The 22216-nt window shown below is 34.6% G+C and overlaps 1 protein-coding gene across 2 annotated transcripts in view; it reads left to right on the forward strand.

The window, feature by feature from the left end:
* The window catches only part of LOC110996837 (myotubularin-related protein 8), a 37754-nt gene that overhangs the window by 12762 nt on the left and 2776 nt on the right, over positions 1-22216 (forward strand). For both annotated transcript variants that reach the window (XM_022264700.2, XM_022264699.2), the window contains exons 2-14: positions 12884-13000; positions 13728-13890; positions 14339-14496; positions 15377-15549; positions 16210-16297; positions 17163-17295; positions 18347-18422; positions 18600-18756; positions 18958-19101; positions 19638-19744; positions 20517-20645; positions 21490-21616; positions 21841-21971. In XM_022264700.2, the coding sequence (XP_022120392.2) occupies positions 12884-13000; positions 13728-13890; positions 14339-14496; positions 15377-15549; positions 16210-16297; positions 17163-17295; positions 18347-18422; positions 18600-18756; positions 18958-19101; positions 19638-19744; positions 20517-20645; positions 21490-21616; positions 21841-21971 (1703 nt within the window). The remainder of the gene's footprint in view (positions 1-12883; positions 13001-13727; positions 13891-14338; positions 14497-15376; positions 15550-16209; positions 16298-17162; positions 17296-18346; positions 18423-18599; positions 18757-18957; positions 19102-19637; positions 19745-20516; positions 20646-21489; positions 21617-21840; positions 21972-22216) is intronic.

Consider the following 22216-nt stretch of genomic DNA (forward strand, 5'->3'; position numbering starts at 1 on the left):
GTCTTAGACCCAAAACGTCGACGGCGTGTGTCAGGCACTGGAGACTGATCACCTACTCGCCTATTAGATTTAAAAATGATCATCAAACAGATTTAGAAATCTGAGACCTAAAGAGGTTGTAGCGCCACTGATTTATTTTATTTTTTAATAAGGCATTTGTATTATATTGCAAGTTATACCATACCATGTGAAAAATTAAAAAATATGTGATTATAAAAATTTGCAATTGTGAGCGATTTTGCCTTCGTGTGAGTAAGGAAAACTTATATCAAACTCTGTAGTTTGTACTTGGCAGTGTCATGTTATACGGCTTTGGAGATAGGTCAGTTATTTTGGCTCAGGGATTAATAGTACTTAACCACGCCACTTGCCAACAAGAAGGTTGTTTTCGGTTTTATTTAATACACTAGTCGCTCAAGTATTTCGCATATTTCACAATTTAAGGTACTTTTCCTTCATGTCCCATAACTTTGGGACTTCCCATATAGACCAGTGAAAAGACGGAAGGGAATTGGAAACGTGATTGTATAGTATTTTTAATAGGAGAGAATGGAAACTACCAATGCTTAAAAGGCCGACAACGCACTCGTAAGAATGTCCATGGGCGGCTGTATCACTTAACATCAGGTGAGCCTCCTGCCCGTTTGCCCCTTGTACTATAAAAAAAATGGAGGCAAGCGAGGAGGTGGCTCACTTAATCTTAAGTGTTACCGCCGACCATGGGCATTTAGCTGGCCAGAAGGCTCGCAAGTAAATAACGCTCTTAAGTCGAATTCGTTCGGATACGGATTGTTTTTGGTATTCTGTCTTGACGCCCGTTGATGAAACTCAGCTAATGAATTACATTGACTTGGAGAATCTATACATATTTAGTTGATTACATTTCCACTCAAAAAGAGACCTGTATTTCCTCTTAATTGCAATTTTCCTCCCGACAAGCTATTTCAATAGAAACCGCATCCTCCATCTGTACTTACTTTTAATTAGTCTGTGCCATGTTTACACATTGAAACTGGAATTCATAAAGGCTTTGATAATAGAAAATATGTCGTAATTTCGTGTCATATTCTATTAGCTGCTCTCACTTGCTATTGAATATATATATATATATTTGTTATTATGTGTTGGTTTATTACGGCCTGTATTCACTTTGATTAGTGTGAGTAATAAGTGCAGGTGATTAAGAGAAAACAAGTGTGGACGGCGACTGATTTGTACAGGTGATTAGTTGTCTGCGTAGTAAGTGATTAGAAGCGTGTTTTTTGCGAGTGAACTGCGAGTAGTGACGTCGCGTGCGCCCTTCCCCTTCACTCGCAACGTGCCTGCTAAACTATATGAGATCTGAATTTACTAAACAGACCCATTAAACAATCATTGGACACTACTTGCAGTACACACCTGCACTCATCACTAATCAAAGTGAACACAGCCCTTTATGCAAATTATATGTCGTTGATTGCGTTTGACTCAGAAAAACTTTCTTTTTGACATATAAAATAGTGAGCCAAGTGAGCAAATTTGTTACAAACACTCTCACATACAAATCTTTCCTCTCTATAATATTAGTATTTACATCCCATTTTGTAAAGAAAACCCGTTTTTTTAGAATTATACGTATTAATTTTTCGATATCTATGTTCAAGAGCAGGCACATCAGAACTTTTGATTTTCTATGCCGTACGGATGAGGGTCGTCAATTCGTGCAGTGCATCGAGGGAACATAGATGCATTCGAGACGGGACGTAAGAATGTTGCCAATGCCATGGACTGTAGAAAGAACCAATAAGTCCATTAATCATCAGTCATTATCTATCTATGATCACTATCAATACTATTCAAGGATCGTCATGCTCACTTAAATGTCATTGCTTTTGGCGGCGTCCATGCGTCGGGTTGTCTCTCTCCCTAAAATATAGCGAGGGAGCCGATGGCTGGCCATGCGTCATACTCGTGAACGGGTGCTACTTATGGTGACTGGTCGTACTTGAATTCGTGTATGCGGTGATATTAGTTGTTTATACTACGTATTTGCGTGTTGTTCTCACGAGTATGTAAGTGTGTGCTTGTATTTCACCATGCCTCCTGGTGATATAGTACAAATCTCTGTGTTTAATTTATTTAATAATTCTTTATAACTCAAGATATTATATGGAACATGGTGTAGTGGTTGCAGCTCCTTACAAACATTGTGAAAAAAAACTTGGCAATTAAAAAGAGTGGTGGAGAGTTTATTGCCAGTTCTTCTCTTCCGTTGTACGCCCTTGATTTGAGAACTGGCAGTAAATGTAAAATTAATTCATTTAATATTTCTTTTTTTGACGTTCATAAGTGTACATTATGTTACCTATATGAATAAAGAAATTTTGACTTTTGACTTTATCATTTACAAACGGATGCTAAGCTCAGCTATGTTGGCCATATTACAATCAGAGAACCGAAGCCTCGATTCATCGAAGCATCGATCGACTGTCACGGTCTGATCTCAGATTGTTTTCAGTCTGTGGATTAATAATTGGGTTCGGGCGTTAGTACAGTAGTGTATTGACATGTAGTAGGTCGGTTAAGTATATATTGACGACAATGTTTCAGAGTATATAACAAATTTCGTATATAATAAAATTGATTTTATACAAGTTCCTTCGAAATTGAAATATTGACTCAATTCAAGTTCCTTTCGTTAGTCAGACTTTGAAGTCGGCAAAGTTTGTCGAATTCCAACAATTATAACTTTTTGATGTTATATCTTTAGAATTATGCGAATTCTAAAGTTAGAATATTACATCACATCATTTATCCGCATGACTGAGATATTTCCCGTATCTCAGTCAATCTGTTATAACTCTTCCCGATAGAGTTCTTCTCTTCTGTTCTACGCCCTTGATTTGAGAACTGGCAGTAAATGTAAAATTAGAAGCATTTAATGTATATTTCTTTTTTTTGACGTTCATAAGTGTACATTATGTTGCCTATATGAATAAATGATTTTTGAATAAGTGAGTAACTTATAGAAATAATAAAATCCTTAATCAAACTGATTCATTCCCCCAGGAGCGAACTTATTTGTTAGATGATCTGAATTTCGTACCGCAATTGTGTGGAATGACTCAGCAGAATTAGATAAAGCCTTTTCAAGTGTAATAATGAACTACGCAACCTGAATATAAATAACAGGAGAATAATGAAGATCTCTTTGTTTGGTGAGAGTTTATTCAATTTGTTTCCTACACATTATTTTGTAGCATATGTAGATCATTTGTATTAAGTTCTAAACAGTAAGTCGTGTTATTGGACACTTTTTTATTTATTTTATTTATGACAGAAGTACATTATCTATGTGAATACGATAAGTACATATATAATAGTATTGTCTTTTACTAACATAGCTTTTACACATTTAAAGAAAACACTTTTTTTAAGACTATTGATAAAAAGTAAATGTTATATTTAAGTTTCTCACAACACAAACAAACATAAAACCAATTGTATAAAGATTATTTTCCTCTTTGATTCCCTTGTATATTCGCTTTTCGATATATTTATCCTACTGTATGTGACGTGAATTATTCTTTGACCTACCTTTATAAGTCTACAGAGCACAATAAACAATGAGTAGATAGCATTATTTAAAATCATTTTCATAATTATAATCATGATAACTTCACTGATATTCTAATTGTATAAAATTTCCAAGTATGTATTAAACGATAGTTACTCAGTCTCCTATTAGTCTAATCTTTGAAAGAATGATGAAGCGGCACACAGCTAAACCAATGAAATAACATGTCGAATGGTTCAACCCAAATCCATAACGAAACAGTTTAGTTTCTTCCACATATATATTTTATGGTACGTAAAAAATGTGTATTTAATAAGTAATTCGGTTGAAGACGCACAATTTCGTAGATCCGGATGAGATACTTTGCCCCAAGGGATGAATAATGAAAACGGTATGACGCACAACGATCAGGGCTTCAAGTAAATTATGGAAGGTCGAGCGGTCAATGTAAGATCAAGATACATTTCTGTGTCTGTATATAAATTGCAAATGTACGTAATTTACGTGTTGTTTATTTTTTACTAAGAAGTCGATACAGTTCTCTTCAGACTAAATATGACTAAATATAACTAAATATAAAAAAAAGACTAAATATGACAGACTTATAATAATAATAAAAGCCTTTTATTAAAGATATATTCTTTGAGGAAGATAAATATCTTGAAAGAATATATTAGATGATCTAAATATATTCTTTCTAGATTGTGTTCCCTTTTTTTGGCAAAGCCCTGTTTACTTAATCTGGTATTTTCTTCTAAATTGTTTTCCTCTTTTGTGTTTATTGAATCTTGGGCAGCTCTTAATACTTTGTTCCACTTTTGTACTCTTACCATGTGACCCGCTCGTTTCCACTTCAGTTTATTTATTTTGATTGTGACATCTGCTACGTTAGATATTATTTTTAATGAGTTATCTTTATTATATCTATGCTTTTCTTTCCTATCATCTTTCATATCTTTCTGTTATACCCCTAATGCTAACACAATACGAAAGACAGTTATATCATCAATGGTTATGGAAGCAGTCAGTCTCCTTTGAGATGTTATCCAAAACGGTCGTTTTATTCAATCCTAATTACGAGTCCTTAAATCCTGTATTTGTATGAATTATTATAAATATGGTTAATTAAAATAATTAAATTTAAAAATCTGTAATATTTGAAATTTTATTTATAACATTTAAGATCACCTACACCTTAGCCTATGAACCAAAGTAATTATTTTTATCCTCTAAACTAATATCACAATGAAGAAATATGCACTGTTGTTATTAACAAGGTCAAAAACTTGGTGTTAAAACTATATTTAAGTTGTATAATGCTACAACTCAGGGATAACCGAGTAGCATAGCTTTATTATATACCCAAAATATGTCCAGACGTGCCTGAATACATAATACATACACGTAAGTAAATATTAGATTTAGCCCCTTTGCATATTGTACCGTTATAATGCGGGATTCGTTTCAAAGTATAATACTGAGAAATCCACGCTCACATGATGTATGTACATATCTATAAGTGTTGGTAATTTAAGAAATGTATTAAAGAAAGGCTGTGTTTCTATAAAGTAAACGGCTATTTAGTTGATAAAAGGGCCTGGGAAATGTTGACGCTGTTCCGTTTAGCAAACCTACACGATTTTTATACTCTGTGTGAAAATGTGTTTTAAAATACATTTTCTGCCGGAAAATCTATTGCTGAAACAAAAAGGGCATGGATATTTTTGTAAATGTTAATATTGTAAATTAATACATTCTGTTATGTCGTCAATAAAGCAAGCTTTAAATTCTACAGATAACAGTATGTTAACAAAGATAATATTCATATATTCAAACTTATACATACTATACAAATATAGGCCTGTATTCACGAAATGAATACGTCACAGAAACATCTATATTCAAGCTCAATTCATTGTGATTTTATCAAGCATCCTAACATCATTTACGCGTGTCAAGAGAATTTAAGTCATCCGCAAAATTCCTTTGATATTCAAATGTACGGAAGATCGGCTCAAACCGGGAACACCATAGACTATTATGAATGGAAGCGTAATGAATTGTATTATATCGAATGAATTGTAATGAAGATCATCTTGAAACGTTATACGCCTGAATTGGTAATAAAATTATACATTGCTCCTGCGAATTTCGTTGCGCCTACTATGATTTTTTATTAAGCCTACCTTTTTAGTAGCTACTTATGCCAACATTTTCTTATGCTGCTTGGTAGAAACTTCGCTTCTGCAAATAACCCAAGTACTAAATAAAACTTTTTTAAAAATATAATCTCCACAAAAACCAGTCGAGAGTTCAGCTTAGCAACATATTTTATTTTTTGCAGTGGCACTATAGTTATTTCAAATAAATCCTCTTTGCGTAATTTTTTTTTTGATAGTTGACATTGATTGACAAAAATTGTTTTTGAAGTGTCACATTGAATAATTTTCAATGTTACGCAATACGAAATTAGATAGGAGTTGTAAATGTAAATTAAAAACTGATTTAAAATATTTAACTGCCGTCCCTGGATGCTCAGATGACTTGGCCGCGGTGACGTCTCTGCCACAAGAATGGACACCTCGTCGTGGCGGACATACTCTTAAGAAATACCTTGAAAAGCGAGAGCAAGATCATAATAATGTAATTTCCGATATAAAAAGAGAAGCCGGTGCTGTCAACGATGACATTGATGCCCAAGTAAGGTCACTAGCTGAAGTACTTCTTGCAGACATCAAAAAGCACCAACAGGATATTGAATGTAAACTAATACAATCAAAACCGGCTGATGTACTGAGTCTCGAAAGTCGTAACGATTGCTTTAAGCTAATTACTGGAGTGTTTTCAAGTTGGACACAAAGCCTTGTTCAGTTTAAGCAAGAAGCCCTTGGATTGGAAAGGCAGCGTATTGATGGACTCAAAAGCGTTCTCAAGAAACAGTTCCAGAATTTAGTTGAAGTAGGACATAAATCTCCCAAAGATTTACTTCATGATTTCGATGAGCGTATGTACGCAATTAATCAGCAGGCGATAAGCAATTGTCGTGCATACACAGAATTAGAGGCTCAGTTGCGGAATCAAGCTGACACCTATATCATTCGTATAAGGTCCTCACTGAATGAGATGTGTTTGGAAAAAACTACCTATATTAGAGGAAGAAGTGCTCTGCCCTGGATGAATGAGTCAATAGAACGAAAACGGTCTTCTAGTTTAGAGATGGATACAATAAAAAAATCATCAGGCGCTTCTCCTGGCACTAATATGGAAGAGTTTAAAGGCTATGTAGCTCATTTAGTGCAGGCATACAGAGCGGCGATTATGAAACTTTGTACAGACTTTAGCGGTCAACTCAAAAATTTGCAAGAAGAAATCGATAATTACATATATATAGAGAAACCACGCAAATCTGTGTTGTCCAAAATACAAACAACGATTGATCAAGCTTTTGATAAATTTTCAAATAGCTTCACAGAGAGCAAAGTGCACATTGAAAAATTGCTTCTTGATATTGCATTTAATGACGTCGTCAATATGCAAAAAAGTTTGTGTCATTTTGGCGATCGTCTTCAAAGCACGTATTTGATCCTACACGACGCCGGATATTTGTGGGACGGCCACATATTACGGTCCGCGCTCGTTCAGAAACTGATTATAACAGGTGTTGAAGATATGATGACGGCCCATGATTCTATAGAACAAGCTAATGAGGTCGTATTCAATATTGGCTTAGAGCAGCTTCAAGTTGCCTCTGATAGTGATAAGCTTCAGCAACAATTTGATAATTTAAAAACTATGCTGAATAAAATTGAGGAAGTCTACCAACAGCATTATGAGTTGGAGGTTAAAAAAGTTGAGGAATATATGAACCTGCCACTTCTTATGACTAATATTATGCTAGCGGAATATGAGTGCTTCTTTGAAAAATATCCTAAATGTCCTTTAAACTCCGACCAAAGTTTGAATAGTTCGCCAGACTTAGTTTCCCCGAGACGGCAAACTTTAATCTCGCTGAGAGCTCCTCTTCCACGTGTGGTTTTACAAACACATTTACAAGATATTGCTCTATACAATTGGAGAAATGGATTTCTGGAATCCTTACAAAATAACGTACCATTGGTCCCGGAAAAGATCAATTGTCAAGCGCGTAGGTGGATCGATGAGCGAACAATGCAAGTGAACATGCGTTACTCATTAAAGCTTATGTCGCATAGCGTTAGGCTGGAACGTCTCAAAGCTGCTCGTGAGGGACGTTTGGCTGAATTAAAGTCTCACGAATACATTCTAGCGTCTCACTTGAGTGCTATGAGTAAACTTGTGGAGAAACTGCCGTTAGAAATAGCTGGATATTTAGGTCTAGACTCACCGGAATTATATCCGCTAAAGTATTGGGCCGGTATAATTCAGTCTGACATGGATCAGTTGTTATCCAGCGACCCTGACCCAGAAAAGAAGAGATTGAAGATGAGTAGTTACGCCCCTCGTCTCTTGATGTATCGACGTAATTTTGAAGAGTCTTTGGACAAAGCTCTTGAGAAATATAAAAAGAATATTCAACACCGTCTTCAGTCAGCTCGTATTGCGACGTTTCATTTGGTTTCGGATATAAAATTACCAGTGGAAGGTGGGAGTTATGCAGCATCAGAGGCGGTTAAAACCACTGCAGCGGTTATGAAAGCTTGTGATGCGTTCGAGGTGTGCGCTAATCGTAGCATGGATCTGGTACATCAAAGACGACAGCAGATTCTGGTGATGGCAGATCAGCTTCTTAGTCCGCTGAACCGTGTTGTTGATGAAGTATTTAAGGTCAATAAGAACAAACCGGCGGCTCCGACGAAAAAGAGATAATTTTTATCTATTTGCTTGCATTTTTCCTTGTAATAAATCAATACAGTCCACGTTCAGTTAGCTATTTTTAGGGTACTTCGTACGTAATGATCCTTCATTTCATTAAGATTCAACAAAATAAACGTTTATTATTCTGTGCTAGTGAAAATATATTATCGTCGTCTTTTTGTGTTATTTTTACAGTAATTTTCCTGAGATTTTCTTATTTCTTTAATGAGCTTAAGTACCTACTTATTAAATTCATTGTGATTGGTAGTCGGGTACATAATTGTAAATCAAATTAAAAATTAAAAATCATTTATTCATTTAGGTAACTCAATGAACACGTATGAACGTCAATAAATAAATACATATTAAATGCTAAATGTTTGTAATTTTACATTTACTGCCAGTCCTCGAATCAAGGCCGTAGCACGGACGAGAAGAACTAGCAATAAACTCTCCGCCACTTTTATTTTTGCAAATAATGCCTTTAACCTCACAAGTGATACTTTTTTTATAAAAAAACACTTTATTATATTGTTGTCCTAGTGGCTTCAGCTTGCGACACTCATCCCTCAGGTCGTAGGTTCGAAACCCGGCTGTGCGCCAACTGACTTTCTTTCTATGCGCACTTAACATTCGAACGGTGAAGGAAGACATCGTTCAAATAATCGACGGCGTGTAACAGGCACAGGAGGCTGATTGATTTGCCTATTAGATTGACAAATGATACAGGAATCTGAGGTCCAGAGCTAATTAGGTCGTAGCCGGTTATGTTTTGAGGCTAAAGCAACATCCTCCTTTATACCAAAGCAATCGGCAAACAATCATCTAAGTATTACTAAATTGTTTTGTCTAAGCTTTTGTTAAACAAGTTAATATACATTGTTTACGTTCTACTGAAATGAATCTCTCTTGGCGAATGCTTATTTGAATGTTTACGAAGGATATTTGTTTCTGTTTCGACGGAGGAAATTGTGGAAATAAATTTTGTTTGTACGAATGTGAAACAATTTAAGAAATGAAAACCTACTAAAATAATTAATATAAATCTATTTATTATTATTCCATATTTTTTGATATTTGGTAATCATCATCATCCTCCATATTTGGTCAATTTCTGGACGTAGGCTTCCGAAAAAGAATATGTTGTGAATATGTGACCAATGGTCGTTTTCAGGAGTTGATTTTGTGATGGGTCCTTTAGATGTAATGGATGAGAGATAGTAAAATGATATGGATGACCGTGAACGACAGTTTCGCCATCGCCTGAATTATTTAAATATTAAATAAATTGTATTAATACGACGTTTTAGATCTGAAATTAATTAAAATTGAAGCTAAAGCTGCCCACTGACGTACCTATTGCCGAACCAATTCGACTTAGGGTCCTTCAAAAAAAAGAGCGGACCAATTGCTAGACGGCCGGCAACGCACTCGCGAGCACGTACGAATTGTAGACTACCTTTGTAAAAGTACACCACATCATGTTTTCTACAGTATACGTTATAATCTATTTATTCTAAAATACATGACAACGATGGTGTACATAAAATAATAAAAAAATATATTACACTTGTTTAAAAAAGAAAGGTAATTGATAAGGATTTCCCTGGCCTTCCTTTGTTATAATTTTTCATATAAAAGAAAAACTTTAATTAACGAAAACTCGGCGTTCTGAAATCATACCATAACCCGTATAAACGAGCAGGCGCTATAACGTCCCTAATCCATAAAACAAACACGAAAACAACTCCAAATGTTTTATAAAAGGTCCATTGTCTATGTCATAACAAAGTTGAGTTATAAATGTTTGTGTAGAATTTGCGAGAACATCCCCCGGGCGATTGGCCTGGAGAGGTTTCGTGTCTCTGCCAATTAATATTCGAATTGATATAATGAATAATGTTTTATTACCTTTTTGTTTCTAAATGGACAGGTATATGAGTAGTCTGCGCAGTTGGGATGACTCTCAACACTGAAATCGCGTATTCTAACTCTTAATCTTTATACCTAAGTACAATATGAGCAATCGTTATCAACTGTGTCAGGTAGAGAAGGCTGATGTCCTTGGTCGAAGGTTTTTCGAGCAAAACTAAGGGAAATTTTTTAGGTATAGGTAAAATGGGGGAATGGATAACGCGTGCAACTGGTCATTATTGTTCTTCAATGATGATGAATCTTTAGGACACCTACATAATTGTATTTAGCGTTTTATTGTTTAAAAATAAATAAGTGCTGCTCTCGCCATCCAAGTAGTTCGGAGCAGTTGTTTGGATAATACCTGCAGCTAAGTTTCATCATTGAATGAAATCATTGGGGCAGAATACGAAATTCCACCTGTATCACCTAGACGTCTGCCGTTTCTCAACAAAGCTTTATAAGGCAGTTTTGTTGTGCACAACCAGCTTGTAGAACCAGCTGTCCAATTAAGTATTTCTGAATCAATTTGACTAAGGGTCCTTCTACATAAGAGCGTCCAAAGCTCTGGTATTGAGAGTCCATGGGCGGCTGTATCTACATCTGATGAGCCTCCTTCCCGCTTGCCTCCAGTTTCTTAAAAAGTACCTAACGCCCTCTTTCTTCATATACTCTGTCCTTACCACGCTAATAGCTTAAATACCTCTTGCCATACGTAAGTGAAGAATTTATTCTGTAGTAGAGAAGACTTGCAATCGTGACCTCGAGCTTATCGCATGTGCTTACACTTTATTTGTGGTCTTCTCTCACGGAGACAAGTGAAGAGACGGCGGACTAACGCCGCATTCCACTGCTCGGTCTACTTTTCTGTGTCTTCAATGTCCTCATGTAATTGTGGCACAGATTCTTTAATCGAGCACAAGGATTTGACTATATTTATAGTCAAGAAAATTATCTTAATTACTGGAAGATGTTTACGACAAATAGTATCCACTAAGAGTGATTAAACCTAACACAAAAACATTAGTCTTACTCCCACGCGTTATTTGTTTTGCTACTTGACATTACGGACTAAATGAAAATGGTATGTTGTCTCCCTTGTTCATAAAATGAATAAATCCTCTAATTGGTGACATTGTCTCGTTCTGGCAAATTGTGTTTACGCTGCAACGAAAAGAGACGTCAAATGGTCAGATTCAGAAGCCAGATATTAGCATAACTTTCAAGTACCGACTAATCCTAAACTGTTTTTTAATTCCTATTTTTAGCATAACTTATGTTTACAAATATTGTCGTACATATTAGATATAAGATTTTATAAAATTATCAGTAGATTTAGTAATATGTATAATGTTATAGACTTAATAAATAAATAAATAAACTGAAAGTTTGAATTAATCGAATGCGACTGTACTAGTGAGCTGTAAGGACACCTTAATTTGTTAAAATTAAGTAAAGGGTGTACGCATATTGTATTATATAAATAACTAACAGGGTTAGTTATATAATAAATTCGAGTCTTAAAAAGTCATTTGCAAGATTGCGTACATCACATCACAGTAATCTAAATATAAATATTTCGTTCAAGCTAGTTATAAATATCCTCCTACTCTGATTCCTTTCTTCCACTTCTGGGTGTCCGTTTGCCAGGTGGCAAAGGCCTCCTCCAATCTTCTCCATTCTGGCCTTTCTATGGCCAATCTACAACATGTAATTAAAGTATTATTATTCTTATTCACTAATTCAATCTGAATGATTTCATTAAAGAAATGTGGCGACGTCTAACGTTCGACAAGATTATTATCGATCAGACATGTATACTAATCCATAAGTATACTTTAAACATGCTTCATGTACGAAAAGGTGTCAGCGAACACTTGATAGACAGGCGAACAATGCTTTGTCATGTAAAGAATCTCCTTCGAAACTAAAGATCTTTTGTATTCCTCTTCAGTGAAACGTATTGTTAGATAGTCAACGTACTCGGTTTGAATTTCACTGGAACACTAGAGTCTAAAATAATAGTTTTTAGTCTTGTATTATTACAGATAAAAAACTGAAAGATTAATAAATAAAGTAAAACAAAGAAAGGCATGAATAGAGATATTTTAAAAAAGCTAGAGTTGCCCTTGCATGCTGCATATGTATGTTAATTAAGGGGCATTAAATTCTTATGATATTCTTTAATATTACAAAATTGAATTTCTCCCTTAAGAAACTTTATGTATATGTTTTAGAAATAAATTACTTGGAAATTGTAAACGAAATTTTCTTAACAATTTTTGAATTTTTGTATCAACCTTAACAATCTAATTGCCTGAGGGGCATGTGCCCCATTATCGCAAACACTGCTAGTGTTTACCGTTTACTAAAAGTGTTAACCAAGTGTAAAACATGGGGTACACCTTTGATAAATTAGTTTCAATCCGCGATGGGTGCTAAAGTCAACCGGTGTCCCAGCACCTATTACATGCGTCATTAACAAATGTTCTTGCTAGGAAAAATATAAGGATGAAACCAAATAAACATGTATTGAATTATTCTTTTGACTACAATGCCATATTTATTCTATTGTTACAGTTGGAGAATGTACAGCTGTTGGATAAATACAACCTTCGGAATCCATCAAAAGGCACATTGTACTTTGCAACAACACACCTCATCTTTGTGGACCATGAGATGAGAAAGGAAACATGGGTAATCAATGAATTAGCTTTGGTTTGGATTTGTAATTTTATTCTAGAATTAGTAGGTTTACCATGTAATAAGGTAGTTGGTTGTCTGTCTATAACATTTATTACTAACGAAACACACACAGAGACATACAAAATAATAATGATTTAAAAGAATTATAAAAAAAATATTGAAAGAAGAAAAAGGAATGAGATGACCATATTATAACTCTTAATTATATATATTTTTTAGTTCGTAATCCTACACCTAAAATTATATGTCACAAAAGTGATGGAATATATACAAAAAGGCTCAAACTTTTTAATAAGGAAAAATAAAGAAGTTATTATGTCTGGTAATCCATAGTTGCTCACCGCACACATTAAAATCTTTTTTGTTTAGATTTTTGTAAAAAAATGTTTATTGGTAAGAAGTAAATTTCTTTTGATGAATGTTTGTTTTGTTAAATAATTCTTTGGTTTATTTGTATGATCTCTTCGTGTATGCCATGTTTGCCTATAACTGCTTGTCACATTAAAAATAGTATTTTGTGATCATTAAAATGATCGATCCGATATACGAACAAATATATATGACCACAGGTCTCTAGTTAAACGGCGCCGTTTAAATTAAAAGACTAGGCTGTTAATTAAACGGCTAATTAAGTTAGTTGGCTGCGACATATAAAACGTTAAGCTCAATAACTCGTGTTTTCATAACACTCAATTAATTTTAAAATGAATAATTCCAGATTCTTCTCCCGCACATATCGACAGTGGAGCGATTACCAATTACAACCACTGGGTCACCACTACTCGTGCGGACCAAGACGTTTCAGTCAGTCTTCTTTGTCATACCTCGCGAACGTGACTGCCATGAGATGCATCAGACGCTGATGCGGTTAAGTCAGCCTGGTAAGTACTTTTAAACTAGTCAGCTAAGCCTAAGCTATGTGCAAGGTATGTAGTAAAGTACCTACTATGTGTTCACTTCCTTGCGGAAAATAATAAGTCACTAACGCATTTGAATGCTGTTGGATTAATTACTAGCTGTGTCCTGCTTTAACTGCAAAAACAGGTAAGGTATGGACATTGACATGGATATTCAAGTATTTCGTAAGTAGATTTACTGCATTCCCCCCCCCCCCTTTAAAATAAAAATACATAATCTTAATTGTCTAAAGACATAAATAAATACTTTTGACGTAATCACCCAATAAGAAAACGAATTCGACAGATTCAGTCAAATCTTTTGTGAAATCAGAAAAACTGTGCCCAGTTTATATTTCCACCACACCATCTTCTTTTCTATTTAAGATTATGTTATGTATACAAAAAATAAATAAAATTGTAAACTTTTCAGTGAACGTAGAAGAATTGTACTGTTTTAACTACAAATCGACTCCGGAAGACTTACCCAAGTCAGCGGGATGGAATTTCTTCGATATACAAACGGAATACCAAAGAATGAATGTTCCTAATGAGAATTGGGTGCTGTGCAATGCTAATAAAGACTACGAGGTAATATTGTATGAATAATAATCCTTAAACTATGCTTCATTGCATATTATAAATCATTATGGCTTTGTGAATTTACTGAAATACAATATGAAATGTAGGTTCTCGTGTTTTTCGTTTTAGAAGAGTTATTAAACGATTTGTAAAACTAGAATTAATTCTAATAATCCGTTTAGTCCCAATATTTTTATTAGTTCTTACTACAAATGGATTTTTCCCATTGACAAAGATGTTGCGTTTTTGTGTTTGTTGACCCAAAGTCCTCAAACTTCTTGGAAATTAAAACCACATCGAGATTTTCCTTTTTTAACTAATTTTGACAAAGAAATACGGACGTCTATTGAAAAGAATTGTGTGTATATATCACCGTTAAAATGTAAATACCGAGAGGTTGTAATCTATCTCGCGAGATTGTGATGTGTCGAAAATTGTCAACTGTCAAAAGGCTGTCCCTGATTGGTCGGCTTTATATGAGATCGTAGAACAAATCAAATATGGTGGCGCTGGGCATATGCCGTTCAACCAATCAGCGCGAGGTGAGTTCCGTTTCACAATTTGACGGTTTCACTTCGATAGATTATAGTCTACGTTAAATTGTACGTTGAGATTCACAATCTTTCCAAAGTTCACAATCTCGCGAAATAGATTACGACCTAAATGATGATTTTTTTATATATAATTTGTTAATCTGTGTAATCTGTTTTGGCTTTGTGTATTGTTTTAGTATTTTGTATAATAATATGTATTAAGTAAGCTGTTAGATTACTTATAATTAAATAAATAAATATGAATTTTACGATATATATACACAATTTTTTTTCATAGACATAATTGTCAAGTGTCTTAAATCAGTATATTGTTTTAAATCACATTTTATTTACAGCTCTGTGATACGTACCCTAATGCTATATATGTACCTGCGCGGGCGTCGAGCACAGTACTATTGGGCAGTGCGAGCTTTAGATCTCGCGGTCGGTTGGCAGTACTGGCTTATTTACACCACAATAATGCTGCTATTACCAGGTGCAGCCAGCCGCTTAGTGGGTTTTCAGCTAGGTGAGATATATAACGGTGAAATGTGCAATTATTTAATCAATTACCATCTCAAATTCGCAATAATGGAGTGTTTGACAAATTCAAAAAGGCATTAAAGATGCATGTTAGAATGAATATAGCTGACTAAAATTGTTACGGCTAATGGCGACGTGTATCTCGCTCGTATATAATGTATACATATTAATATTAAGTTTCTCATGTAAATAAAATATTTCTGTTTTGTAATGAGAATTATTCTTTTAAACATTTGAAATATTGTAACTCTCGCGATATATATGTCGCAGTAAATTAGTTAAATCAGAGACTTAATTAAAGATCGATATTCAATCAAGTCGCTAGCATCTCGATGTAAATAAGGCAGCGTCGAAAACGTTTAACTATCTGTCTGACCGAAAGCCAGCCTGTTGATTAATAATGTAAAACAAGATGGCCGTCACGACAACAGCTGATTACTTTTAGAGTCTTTCTTTTGGTTTTCTTTGGATTCTACGCTATTTTCGATCCGATCTTGTAACAATATAATGATTTAGATTTCATAATTCTGTAAATAAAGTTATGACTAAAGCAAATCAGCTACTTGTGCCTGCCCGATATAATTATTTTTAAGCCGGGAATAAACCATGTTTTAATTGTTAAGTATTTATATTTAATTTATTTCAGATGTATGGAAGATGAACAAATGTTAGATTTGATACGGCGAGCGAATCCAAACTGTGGATATATGTATGTAGTGGATACGCGACCTAGGGTGAGTTTAAAAGTATAGTATAAACGTATACACGTAAACTATATAGGCCGGCAACGCAATTGCGAGTTATGTAGTAATGTGAGTGTCCGTGCGTATCACTTAGCATCAGATGAGCATCAGGAGAATGTAGACCAATGCAAAAAAGAAGTATTATCAATAGTTGTAGTTTTAAATGTATATGTTTTAATTGATTGAAATGTCATATTTTCTTGAATTTGCATGTATATTATTTTTTTAATTTATAAGTATAGTAAATATATTATGGTATATATTTCTCAAAGAACTGAAAATAATGTAAAATCAGATATTAGGTTCTTACATATGAATTTCATCTGTCCACTTTGATCTCAAATATGTCTTTAATTGGGGATATAAATTCAATTATAAGATATTTTATTCCCCGAGCCTTGCCCCAGCAGATAACCATTTTGTTATAAATTTGGATAACTTTTTGCAAGGTAAAAGTTCAAAGTTTTATTGATTTCCGTCCAAATGTTTTTTTTTGTAAAGGAATCAATTAACTATCTATAAGATGAAGAAAATGGCAGAAGTGCATAGATAGCAAATTGAATATATTATTTAAATACAAACTACATATTTATTTATTAATTAACACTTCGTTACATCATAATATAAAAATTGAACATAATTAAATGAAAAGGAGGGCAACTGGCGGCCTTATCGCTTTCGAGCGATTTCTTCCAGGCAACCACTTTATATTTGTTCCTCCAATACAAAACACTAATTTCATATGTAAGGACATAATAATACTGTAACTTGAAAATTATCTGAATTGTTTAATTTATTTTGATATTAGAATATTTCAAATTATGTATATAAATAAATAAAAGATAATATTTTACAGATAAATGCGATGGTGAATCGGGCGGCCGGCAAGGGGTATGAAAACGAAGCGTTTTATGAAAATATCAAATTTCACTTTATGGGAATCGGAAATATACACGTGATGCGCAAGAGTTTACAGAAAGTTGTTGAAAGTATGTTTTTTTCTAAATTACATTTAAAACATACTTGAAAATTCATATTGTCTGATAAATAAGAAGATTATTTCCAAACAAGAGTTTCCTAACATATGAAAATTATAAACGGCGCAATTAATATAATAATAAGCCTTTATTCTTCCACATCCTATTTACATAAATTTAATAAAAATATATACAATTTAACTAAGATGCGGCCCCTGACCGGGTAATTTTTAAAAATTTTCAAATTAGTTAAATCTCAATATGGGTGTGTCCTATTATATTCGGTGGGCCTCGTACCCGCTTAGCTTCTATTAAATAGAAAACAAATATTTTATTTATTTATTCACACTTCGTTATAATAGTAATAAAAGTAATACAAATAACATAATACTTAAAAATTACAAGGGATGCAACGGGCGGCTTATTTTATATCTAATTAAATTCAACCGAAGATAAACGAACCGACAGAAACGCGCAAAAAGGCAGTCATCGCTAAAAAGCGATCTCTTCCAGGCAACCTAGTAAAAAAAGGAAATAATAAAAATTATGAGACGAGCATAAGCAGATGTTATATAAAAAATATTTATATACAGGATCTTAATCTAGAAAATTAAAAAAAATATAATATTAATATATAACTAAAAACTTAAGCTAATCTTAAGGATTAATGAATAGCGAATAGCGATGCGTAAGTAATGAACTTTGACGTCATTAAACTCAAAGTACTCCTACCTCTACGTTACGTTGAAGGTACAGTTAAGTACGCATTTCACCAATAGACACCTATGCATCATGCATTATGGTTGGTCTACCCAGCGAAGGCTCAGCCGAGGTCCTGGTCTCGAAACAATTCGACTTAGGGTCCTTCAAGAAAAGAACGTACCAATTCTTAAAAGGCCGACAGCACACTCGCGATCCCTCTGGCATTAAGAATGTTGTCTCCTGCCCGTTTGCCCGCTGTTCATTAAAACAATGTCCCTTATGGTCAAAAGCGAGATTCCATTTAACAAAAAAAAAAGTATTATGGTTTTATCTTAATTGAGTGAAGTCATTTTGTTTACAGCTTGTGAACAAAATACACCAACGATGTCGTCATTTTTAAGTGGACTGGAGTCTTCTGGGTGGCTCAAACATATCAAGTAAGCATTTTAAAGTGAAACTTCTTTAGGCGCATGAGGGTATTTTTACAGAACGTCACGAAGATGTGCAGCGTTTTTAAGTTGCATCAGTTGATAAAAAATGCTATGCTTTATGTCCCCAAGTGCCACGCGTTTTTTATTATTTTAATATCACATTTGATCTGAAAAATATTTCAGGTCGATTCTAGACACGTCTTGGTGGATAGCGAGCGCGATAGATAGCGGTGTGAGTGTGTGCGTGCACTGTAGCGACGGGTGGGACCGCACTGCGCAAGTGTGCTCGTTGGCCGCTGTTTGCCTCGAACCACACTATCGGACTATTAATGGGTACCAGGTGAGTGATTAAAGGTGTACTGTTCATCCAACGTGGTGTCTTTGACCAGTCTGGCCTTTACCAACTGTGCTCGCTGCAGTGAGCTTCCATCCTGCCCTTAAAGCATTTGATTCTCTGGACCTTGCAATATGGCCAGCCTTTGGCGATATTTGATAAGAAGGAATTAATATTGGGTTATTAAAAAAGTATATTAACTTTCAGGCATTAATAGAGAAGGACTGGTTATCCTTCGGTCACAAGTTCACATCCCGGTGTAGTCACGTGGCGGGAGACCCGAGGGAACGATCACCGGTGTTCACGCAATTGCTGGATTGTACGTGGCAGCTATTGCGACAAATTCCTGAGGTAAAGTATTTTATAACTCCAGTTGTCTCGTAGAACAGGAGGCAATACGGGCCGAGGGGTCATTTGATGTTTACTGTCGCCTATGGACAATCTCAATGCCAGAGGGCTCGCGAGTGCGATGCCAGCCTTTTAAGAATTGTTACGCTCTTTTAAGTCGCATTGGTTCGAAAATACTAAACATTTTCAAAAAATAAGGTTTGGGCCTGGCGCCCAAAGATTCATAAAAAATAAAATATCCAGTATTTTATAGGATCCCAGCTCTTTCATAAATAACTTAAAATAATCATTTTTTTTAAACTGTTTTCAATATATCTCAATTTTTTACGCAAGCATTACGCGGCACGTACACTCGCGAGTGCGTGCAGTGTGTGAGTGTAAGGCAGTGAGTGTGTGTGCATGTGAGATAGTGTGTGTGTGTGTGGGGGTGCATGTAAGTGCATCCGTGAGTATAATGAGTAAATTATAAATATGTGATATAATTAAAAAAAAAACAATATATCTTTAACTGCAAGTATTAATAATATTTGTTTTTTTAGGCTTTCCAATTCAACGAACGGTTTTTAATTACCTTACATGATCATGCGCACGCTTGTCAATATGGAACCTTTGTTGGGAACTGTGAAAAGGATAGGAGAGATCTAAGGTATTTATCGTTTGTTTGACATACTTTTAATTGGCACAAGGTCGTTTTTGACAATTCTAATTGTCAATGCGAGCACGGTTTTTGGGTGAATATATACAATACATACAAACACACATATATAAAAAATATTATCATCTGTGTCTACTAAATTATTGATCTTGAACATTCTGATTTTGGATTACATTAAAAGCAAGAACATTAGCCCATTAGAAAAATATCCTGTGATTAATTGAAATTAAGTATACGTCAAACCATTTTTTCTTAATAAAGTTTCAAAAAATCAATGTTAGAAATAAAATTTTAATTTTTTTAAATTATATATGTCGGCGGTATTTGATAGTTGGTAGTTGGTACAAATGAGACGGCCTTATCGAGCGCTATCATTGCCCCACTACATTTCAGGTGTATAAAATCAATCAAAAATCATTTATTCATGTTGGTAACAAAATGTACACTTTTGAACGTCAAAAAAAGAAATTTAATGTATTTAAATGCTTCTAATTTTACATTTACTGCCAGTTCTCAAATCAAGGGCGTAGAACGGAAGAGAAGAACTGGCAATAAACTCTCCGCCACTCTTTTTAATCGCCAAGTTTTTTCTTTTACAAGCACTTAAAAACCCGCCTCGCCGCTGTATCGGCACGCATTGTTTGTGATTGCGTCGAGGTGCATGGACATGAGTCGATAAAAATACAGGACATGTTACAATTACATTGGGAGTTCTATATATAATAAAAAAAAACTAGTCGTGTAAAGAAACAATATTTTTCAGATTATCAGAGCGCACCTTCTCGTTATGGGGTTACATGGCGAGTCACCTCAATGAGTACAAGAATCCTTTGTACAGTCCCAAGGCCCATCCGGATATTTTGAAACCCGATCTGTCTGCCCAAAGTATTAGGTAATATTAAACAAAGTTTTTGCACTTGCACAGCCGTGATTCTAACGCTAGGTCAATACTGTTTTATCAGTATTTATTTCGTTTATATATTACCGAGTATAAATATATTTTATATAAAAAACCCCCGCGAACTTCGTTTCTCCTTAATGCCTACCCCGGTAATTGATTTATTTTTTGGTTTTCCGGAATTAAAACTTTTAGGTTTTTCTGTGATTTCTCCCTATATGAAACTCAGAGTTCATGTCATAAGCTTTTAATTGACAAATAAAAATAAGGGTTGACTGTAGAGGGGCGAAAATTGAGGTTGTGTGTATTTTTGTATGCCGTATCATAAAAAAATAAAAACAAAAAAATTGTCTAAAAAAATTTATTGGGCTCGACACCCCTTATCGCTTAGGGGTTCGATAGATAGATAGTAGCCTATTTTCAGACCTATGCATAGGAAAATATCATAAGAGCCGGTCGAGCACGTTCGAGCAGTTCACGAGTATGACGCATGGTCAGCCATCGGCCCCTCGCCATCTTTTAGGGAGAGAGAGACAACCCGACGCAGAGATACCGCCTTAAGCATTGACATTTAAGCGAACATGTTAAGTGGGTATCTACAATCGCGAGTCCGACATAATCCTCTCGCACTCAGCAGTCGCAATACATTTCCCCAAAGAACAAAAGAGTTTGAACGTGCACCTAAGCCAAGCGTACGTTCAAATCACGGTTGTGTAACAAAATATTTTTTCTTTTGTCTATGGCCACATTTAACAAGCCTTACACCAACAAAGCGACTATTTTTTTTAAATTAATTATTACCTATTTTTTTATTAAGTAATGATTTTTCGTTTAACAGGTTCTGGAGTGGTATGTACTGCCGTCATGAGAGCGGTGTTCACCCACGGGAGTCCCTTCCCGATCTCTTACCTGCTGCTGTAGAGCATTCGGCCGCCCTTCACCAGCATATAGACTATTTAGCTAAGGTGAAATATTGAGCTTTTTATAAAGCACTGACATATATGTTCCTGCTAAACAAATATGTATTGGCGGGATAACGAGCCTATGAGACAGCCGTAATAGGCAGTAACAGCTACCCAGTTTAATGGCTGCGTTGCCGGCCTATGAGGCAGAGTGTTTTTTACAAAGTTTTATAAACATTTTTTTTTAAATTTTTATAAGTTAGGTAATTAATTGATATGATTTTCAGCGAATAACGACATTTAAAAAGCTGCTATCAAGTAAGAAAGACAAGAGCGAGACGTCGGTAAATTATCAAAATGGCAATTTGGAAACTGTCGAGATCGAAACAAGGACGGCTGGAATGCATATTGATAACAAGTAATTATTATTTTTATTATTTTTTTTTTCATTAAATAAAAAAATTACAATTAAAAAAATACCTTGTACCTCTCAATTTTGTCACAAATATATGTGTGTCATTTTTTTATTTATTTCGAAATCTTACAGCTCCCGTAAATTATATGTTACAACAATTATACTAAACATATAGCCAAAAATGGAATACATATAAAGTGAAAGATTCTATTTACGAAGGAAAAATAAATAAAATTTATTAAATACAT

This window comes from Pieris rapae, chromosome 16 (genome assembly GCF_905147795.1).
Source record: "Pieris rapae chromosome 16, ilPieRapa1.1, whole genome shotgun sequence".
NCBI classification, from domain to species: Eukaryota; Metazoa; Arthropoda; class Insecta; order Lepidoptera; family Pieridae; genus Pieris; species Pieris rapae.